General features: G+C 52.9%; 4 protein-coding genes across 4 annotated transcripts; 3 read left to right on the forward strand and 1 right to left on the reverse strand.

The window, feature by feature from the left end:
* Nucleotides 1–765, forward strand: AYO21_07574 (hypothetical protein; the record flags this gene model as incomplete). The annotated part of the gene is made up of 1 exon (XM_022657528.1): nucleotides 1–765. The coding sequence occupies one exon, from the start codon at nucleotides 1–3 to the stop codon at nucleotides 763–765; it is 765 nt and encodes a 254-aa protein (XP_022510193.1).
* A 200-nt stretch (nucleotides 766–965) lies between these two features.
* AYO21_07575 (pyrimidine 5'-nucleotidase) lies at nucleotides 966–1,697 on the reverse strand (the record flags this gene model as incomplete). Its single annotated transcript, XM_022657529.1, has 1 exon — nucleotides 966–1,697. One exon carries the CDS (start codon nucleotides 1,695–1,697, stop codon nucleotides 966–968), a length of 732 nt encoding a protein of 243 aa, XP_022510194.1.
* Nucleotides 1,698–2,215: 518 nt separating this feature from the next.
* On the forward strand, nucleotides 2,216–4,705 carry AYO21_07576 (hypothetical protein; the record flags this gene model as incomplete). Its single annotated transcript, XM_022657530.1, has 1 exon — nucleotides 2,216–4,705. The coding sequence occupies one exon, from the start codon at nucleotides 2,216–2,218 to the stop codon at nucleotides 4,703–4,705; it is 2,490 nt and encodes an 829-aa protein (XP_022510195.1).
* Nucleotides 4,706–5,816: 1,111 nt separating this feature from the next.
* AYO21_07577 (hypothetical protein) lies at nucleotides 5,817–7,323 on the forward strand (the record flags this gene model as incomplete). The annotated part of the gene is made up of 2 exons (XM_022657531.1): nucleotides 5,817–5,934; nucleotides 5,990–7,323. The coding sequence occupies 2 exons, from the start codon at nucleotides 5,817–5,819 to the stop codon at nucleotides 7,321–7,323; spliced, it is 1,452 nt and encodes a 483-aa protein (XP_022510196.1).
* Nucleotides 7,324–8,159: the final 836 nt, after the last annotated feature.

The raw sequence follows: 8,159 nt of genomic DNA on the forward strand, positions 1-8,159 counted from the left end.
ATGCATGTACCTCGATATGTGGACGACCATTATCCCTTGATCGTCACCATCCACCTGGACAACATTCCTGCTTCGGTGCCAAAGGATCATCCAGCCTTCTGGTGTGCACGTCAAATGGCCCAGATCCACAACACCATCATCCGTGCTCTGAATGCAGCGTGGAACCAGGCAGTCTTGGTTCAACCTGATACCCAAGAAGCCGCTGATTTCCTTCTCTTCAACCAAATGCTCTTCAACACCTTGAATCACCATCATCATGTCGAGGACGACTATATGTTCCCAGCAATTGAAAAATTGTTGGGCCAACCCGGCGCAATGGAAGATAACACCAAGGGCCATAATTCATTTGCCGAGGGACTCACAATCTTCCAGAAATATGTTTTCATCACAAAGCCAGCCGAGTACAACGGATCCACCCTTCGTCACATCATTGAGTCATTTGCGCCCAATCTCATCCAGCATCTGCATGATGAGATTCCCACCCTTGCAAGCCTTCACACTGTGGATGGCAAGGAGCTGACGAAGATCTGGAAGCACGCGGAGCATATGGCAACCAAGGACAACAGCTTGTACACCGACGCCCCCTGGACACTGGGGTGCCAGGACAAGTCCTTCACTATTGACGGAGAGAAGTGTGGCTTCCCCGACGTACCTTGGGTCATCGAGGCCGTGATCAGGAATTGGCATGCCAAGAAGCATGCAGGAGCTTGGAAATTCTGCCCCAGTGATCTGTCTGGCAAACGGCGTCTGCTGCCCACGTCCTAAGTGGCAAGCGTTGGTTATTCTTTTCTTTTGTTTGACATGATTTGATGACCATTATGTCCCTGGGAGGGAAGATCTCCTTGTATATGTCTAGCGTTCAAGCATTGTCCTGTTTTCAGCGGGGATCGGCCTTGAGGTGGGAGAATAACATTGTATTCTTTTATCTTGGGAAAAATTGTACCATATTCTAGTATCCATTCTCCCTATACCGAACCGTTACTGGTCTTCAAAAGCTCGGGAAATAAATCCAGAAGTTGCGAGAGATCGCTAATTTGATACTTGCTCGCCTTTTCTGGTGGATCGGGCACGCCCGGCTCGACTAGATGGACGGTATTGGTCCATCCACGCTCGTATGCTGCTCGGCAATTCAGATAAGAGTCGTCCACGTAATAAATCGGGGTCTCTGGTGTTGCGCCAGCTTCCCGCTCTGCCTTGGTGAACATCTCCGGAAGTGGCTTGGGAACGAGTGGCTGTTGAGAATAATCGCAGTATGTGATTCCCTCGAAAAGATCGTCGATCCCCAGTAACTTCACGACACGTGTGCCGTGGGTAATATGCGCATTCGTAAAGAGCCACAGTTTGACTTTTGACTTATCGAAGGACTCCAGCATCGCTCTTGTTTCAGGATGCGGCGACAGGAGCTCATCCAGAGGTAATGCGTCATCGACTTCTCGATTGAAATCTAGGGGATCGATCTTATGGAAGCGCGACAGGCCCTCGATAGCCAAGCCGTAGTCTTTGTAGTACTTGTGGTGTAAGTACGTCGCCTCCTCGGCCGACATGTCGAGATGTGTCACAAAGTACTTGTTGATCAGGAGTGCCATGTGGTCATGAACTTTTCTGGATTTTGGATAGAGGCAATTGTCGATGTCGAAGAAGAAAATAGCCCGCTTATCGGCCGTTGCGGTTGCGGTTTCATTTTGGACTGAGCCCATGGCTGTGGTTGCAAGGAGATCTATGATACCAATACAGTGCTATGGGGAGACGTCAAAGACAATAAGAAATCCATAAACCCCAGAGAATGCAGTGTCGTAACAGAATGGAGTAGTTAGAATCGGCCACCGAAGCTCTGATATACGCATGGATGAAATCTATGACTCCTCCGCACAACTTGTTGATTCATGAGCGGCGTTTGGCGGCGAGTTGAAAACTGAGGTCACGTGAATTTTACACATGACTCTACACGTGATATAATGCTTGGCGATGGCTGGGTTGCGGTCCTCAAAAAAACTGGGGGAGAGATGCACGAAATCATCTCCTTCCGCAGTCTCATCACTCTCTCAAGAGGTGATCCCGCTACCTTGTTGGGGCTTCGTTTGTTCCTTGTTGACACGTTTTCCAGCATCGCCTTCTCCCTCTCAGTTGTTGCTCCTTTGATCCTTGCTATGTGTCAGTCCAGGTAGAATCCATCTGTCAGCTCTGCGCAGCTCAGACGCGCGCACACCCCTTAGGCATGTCCGCTTCCACTGGCCTTCTACTGAACGGCGTTCTGCCCACCTCTCTGCAACCCGTCAATGAGGCTTTGGAATATGAGAAGATACTGAGGATTCGCGACGAGGTATTTTCTGGAAGTCATCCTAGATTGACAGTGCCAGCCCATGCCCTCCGAGTGCCTGCTTCTCAGACCCCATCGACCCTTTCTCAGAACCAATTGAATGTACCTCCTCCGTTTCCTCCAAGCGCATCTCCCAACCATCTTGGGGCTGCTGCTGCTCAGGCCAAGCGTGAAGATGATATCACCCAAGCTCAAACAAAACCAAACGGTGTTTCCGTCGCGACTGCCACTCAACCTACCAGTAATGTTTCTGAATTTGACCCTGTCCTTTTGACAAAGTCAGATGATCTAGTTCGGGCCGAGACACAGCTGAAGCGACAACGACTTGAGCGAGCATTGAGAGAACAATTTGAACATAGAAAAGCAGATGCCCGCAAGAAACCTGCGCCCGCCGAGGCGAAACCAGACTTTGACCTACCCGCCATTTTTGCCAGAGTGACTGGTGCTGTCAGGTCCCCGTCTTCCAAGGAAGATGCCGATGCTACAGACTCCTTCGACGAAGATGCCTACTATTCTAGCAAAGCCCCCGATTCGACGCCCGAGAGACCTCCCAGCGACTCTATTGAGGACGCTGATGAAGAGCAGGCAGATGAGCCCTCGGGCCCGCGCGTCGTTAGCGCCGTCATGGGCGCGCCGCTGTACGCCGATGCTGCTGATGGCATCTCTGCCGAAGCTGCGCCGCCTGCGCCTGCTACCGTCCAACCTCCAAAGCCTGTTGCGACCATCGATACTTCGGCGATGGGCATTGATGAGGATGAAGAGGAAGGAGAGTATTCGCCCCCAGAAGCCATGGTGCAATACCCCACTCCCAAGGTCACTCAAGCACAGGAAATGCAGGACAGTAGAGATCCACGCGGTCGCCCCCTGCGCAGATACTCGGAACTGGAAGACGGTGGGGTCAGGCCTGGTTCGCCCTCGGAAGCCAACATGCGGATAGTAAGGAACCATATCACCTCTCCCATTTGCCCTCAACCGTCCCATGTCTCGCCTCTGGCTATAACTAAGGATTCTCCCCTATTACAGAATGCACGTCCGCGCCGGAAACAATGGATTGGCAGACCAGGATCTCCCCCAAGTCCTGATGATAACCAAGCATTGCCCCCTAAGAAGAAGAGAAAGCTCGAGGCTCGGGAGGCTCGCAATGCACGCAAGGCCCGAAAAAATGGCTTGACTTCTCCCGATGTCAAGGAGGAGGACGTGTCCCCACCACCCTTCCACGACGTCCAGCCACTTGGTTCGGGCAGATTCCGATCTAGCGGAGCGGATAGGCCCATTGTCATTGATGACGAACCAGTTCAAGAGGGGCGTTATATACCCGCTCCTGAACGGTATGTGGAATCTCCCTCGCGACCACTCCCACGCCGGGTTGAACAATTGATGCCTTTGAGTGAGCCTCGCCCGTTGTCCAGGTCCAGTGTGAGACCAGCTAGAGACGACCAGGACTTGCGTCGCGTGGCAAGTATGCAGAGTCTGCGAGCTGAACCACCGCGAGAATACGTCGACCAATACTACGAGACGCCTACGCGCACACGTGCAATGTCTTATGCTCGAGTGGAAAGCCCTGCCTTGATGGAACCAGGCCGCCCTCTCCGCGAGGTTGCAGTCGATTATGATCAGCCTCCTCCGGAGGTGAGAGTGGTACGCACACCGGCGCCTGTCTATCGGGATGTCTACGATGATCGTGACGGCACTTATCACCGTTACACCGTCGAGCCTATGGCGCCGCCACCACCTCCTGTCGAAAGAATTTTCATCGACCAGTACGGCAGGAAATTCCGCATTGAGGAGCGTCCCTCCGTTGTCCCTCGAGCAATGTCAGTTCGTGGTGCCGAAGCGGAGCCGCGGTATGAAGAATATCCACGACAAGCCCGTGCAGGCTCAGTTTTCGTCGAGGCAGCACCGGACAGAGCGTATGCCACCGAGATGGCTCCACCACCAGTCTCATATCATCGTCTCGCCGAGCAACCTGTAATGTCCGCTGTGCCTGGGTCCGCTCCTCGAGAATACATTGAGTCAGCTCCACCAAGACGAAGCTCCAGTGTCCAGGTGATGGATCGCCCAGCACGACAAGCCGTTTACGCTGATGAGCGGACCGATTACCGCGAGCCCATTCGAATGGGAAGCGTGCGGCCACCGCCGGCACTACGGTACGAAGAACCCCAACCGATGGGACTCGTGACACGTGGACAGAGCATGCGTCCTGTCGGTCGCGAAGGAAGTGTCTTTGTGGATGATAGACGGCCGGTCCTACCGGAATATGTTCCTGTAGACCAACCTCGATACCGACCAATGGAGCCAGAGAGGAGGTATGTCAATAGCGAAGACAGGGAGAGACTCACGATGGATGGATCAATGGATGGCAGACACCGAGTAATGGAGAGGTACTGAAATTGCAATGGGGACGGAGATGAGATTTGGGGACTTCCTTGTCTTTCTGCGTGGAGACTTGTGTTGATAATAATCAGAATTGCTGGTGGAGAGCGAGCTACGTATGTGTGTGTTTTATCTGTACAAGTACCTCGAACCTATGGATGGCGTGTATAAAATTTCGCAGAAGCTCAAAATGCGGTTGTGGCTGTCGATGAAGCAGCCGATAATATGAAGCAAGACGAGCTGGAGAACCACTTTCAAACATCAACATGATGATTCTGAAACCAAGCCATGTCAGCCTCCAAAGTGTTGTCTCTTCTCTCTGGTGCCATTGTGCGATTGTTTCATCTTGTCTTGTTCCCACGCGAGTTCGAGTTCTTCTGTAGAGAACGCACGCTGAGGCTTGCGATTGGCCACACACGAACCAACTAGCCGCCCACCTCATCTTCCTTCACACTTGGACCCCTGCGAATAGCAACTCGTCTACGGAGGACACCTTTGTCAACACTCAATGCGCTATGCCATGGTCTGGGCGCTTGCTGAACTCTGGAGCCTCTCGGATAATTGCTGACATGGCGCGACCCTCTCTGCTGGCATCCTCTCATCCAACCAACTCGATTCCAATGCCACGACTCCAGGCTTCATCTCGCCGCAAGGCCTCCTTTCCACCTGCCCTCTACCACAGGACAAGCGCCCATGAAGAAATGTGATTGAAGGGCTCCCTGCCACTCTCCACCCGCTCCGCTGCAACGGACGAGGTAGGGAGGACAAGAAGACGGAGGGAGAAAAAGTGAGCTCGTGTTAGCGGGAACTGCGGTTCCCCCACAGCAGCATGCCATGGTCGAAAGCTTCGTTTCATGGCCTTCAAAGATCCCTCTTCCTCTGGCCAGCCATCTCGACCTCTTTTCTTCTCCAAGGAAGAGTGGTAGTTTGTCGGGCTGCAGCTGCAGCTTTGGAAGCATCACGCCTTCCTTGTTTTCGTCCTCTTCTGTCCTTGACCTTTGGTTCCTGGTCTCTATCCATCACTGATGCTGGCATCGTCGACATCTCCGTTAATGGTCAAGCCCTAATCGTGCAACGGGTCGCTTGCAACACCGTGTGTTGAGACGTCGTCTCCGCCTTCGCCAATATGAAGTCCAAGGTCGCGCCGGAGGATTCGCTGGAGCCAACATGCCATTTCGAGCTGTTCGATTGTTTCTTTGCGAGAAACGATGAGAAAGAGTTGGAGAAGCAGCCACTTCCCTCTGGTTTGTGGTTCTCTCCCAGCACGAGCATGAGAGGGATTTATTGACGTATCTATAGGTGTGGAGCGAGAAATGCGCATCATGTACCAACAACCTCACCTGGTTCCACCCATGAAGCTCACCTTGTTTGACGGACTGCCTCCCACTCCTACACCACCGCTCCCTTCACAGTTATCGCAATGGGTTTCTCATGGCAAAGCTTCCCTCAGATCGAGCCTGTCATTGCGAAGACAGGCTGCGAAACCCATCATCTCTGGTCCTCAGCCACCACTGCCTGTGGCACAGCAGCTTCCCTTCCGACGGGCGGCTCACGAGTTCCGTCCACTGGAGCTCAGCATCTACATGCCCAACAATCGACTATCAGACCTTCCAGCTTTCGATAGGCTCAGTTTCACCGACGGCGGCGATATCAAAGCTCCTCCTCGAGCATTGGTGCGGACAAAGTCAGAAGAGTTCCTCCCACACAAGGTTTCTCTACTGCCTGCTCCTGCGAAACCTGCCTCGATGATTGAACAACGCCGCATGTCCCATATACGGCCCGATACCTCGTCGACTGTCATATCGATGTCGCGGCCCCCTTCGGAGTACGACGCGCTCCACTCCCACCCCGTGTCGTGGTCATCTTTCCCTGGCCTACCTCCACAGATCCACTTTCCTGGTGTTCGCTCTGAAGCATCTGTGGCTATCCTGACGCCGATGCAAGAGGAGTTTAGCCCTCCTGCGACGTCGGTCGCCATTGGTGATACTGTGCTCGACTTTCCGCGGGACCTTGAAGCTCCAGCAGCGCAAGATGACCGCATTCCCCCCGAAGCGCCCGCACCTCCTCCGATAGTACCTTCAGCACCCGCCAGAAACTTCTCCAAACCAACCGACATGAACTCGCCTTCGGGCTACTTCCATCCCAATTATCAGACACAGAAACGTATCTCTCAGTGGCTCGCGCACCGCAGTCATTCTTCCTCAATCAGTACCACTAAATCATCTTCGACGTCGTCATCATTCGCGGAGCATCGCCGCAAGCGGACTCAATTCTATCAACTCTCTGCGCCAGCAGCAGCACCACCCAAACCATTGAGCCTGTGGCCACGCCAGCATCACAGGACAATGACTGAGTCCACTGTCGCCAGCACCATTGACACTGACATTCTTTCCTATGGTGACCAAAGTCAGACAGACGCAACGAGTGTCACCACCATGACAGCCGGGGAATGGCAAGGTCGAAGTGGCCCGGTAAGGAGTGTCTCCAAGGGAGGTGGGACATTAAGACCCATTGTCAGTGGTGTCCCTGATGTGCCGCCATGCTATGCCGAGCTCATCAAGGATGCCGACGAAATCATCATCAAAGAAATTGGCGGGCCCCTGCGAAGTCCAGGTGTGGGGGTTGCTTTCTGAGGTGAATGCGGTTGCCGCATTTTTCTTTTGTTTGACTGCTTTCTTCTATGAGGACATCATCTTTCACCTCTCCCTCACTCGCACCTCAATCGGCTCAGGCAAAGCCAGAGAAAGGGTGTCTTTTGATGCCAAAAGTTGGAGGAATCGTTCGTTTTTGTTGGTGGCTCAGGCATTTGGACCTTCGAGACTCTCGTTGACTTATTTTGAGATACCCAGTCGGTTTGGTTCATTTCGACATTGGAGCGGGAATCTGGCAGAAAATAGACGCGGGGTGATAGGTTCGTCAACAAGGACGACCAGGATGTGAATCGCGACCACTACCTGCTAATGATGCCTTCGTCAGTGGACGGAGGTGAGCAAGTTGACCGGCTCTTGAAGGGCTGAGAAACTGACAGGGTGTGAGTGGTAGATGCGAGATTGTATATACCTTTCTAGAACAAAAATCCTATACGATTAATTGGCATTTGGTGGGCAGAGTTGTATGCCATGTGATCTCTCTGTTCGGACAGGTAGTTACGTGTAAGCTCTTGTCATACGTAGCTCTTGATGACGACTGCGTCTGTCACAATTGATCTTGACTGGCCGTAATAGGAGGAGGAGCAGGAAGAAGAGGAAGAAGACAGGTATGTTACATTTCGGAGACGGACAGATACATGTTGTAGGATAGATTAGGTCCAATACCCTCCCTGACTCCCTGATGCACTATAACGTGTATCTGTCTGTCCCTCTGTCTGTCTGTCCCTCTGTCTGTCTGTCCCTCTGTCTGTCTGTCCCTCTGTCTGTCTGTCCCTCTGTCTGTCTGTCCCTCTGTCTGTCTGTCCGTATATCTGGACTGG

This window comes from Fonsecaea monophora (genome assembly GCF_001642475.1).
Source record: "Fonsecaea monophora strain CBS 269.37 chromosome Unknown Scaff59, whole genome shotgun sequence".
NCBI classification, from domain to species: Eukaryota; Fungi; Ascomycota; class Eurotiomycetes; order Chaetothyriales; family Herpotrichiellaceae; genus Fonsecaea; species Fonsecaea monophora.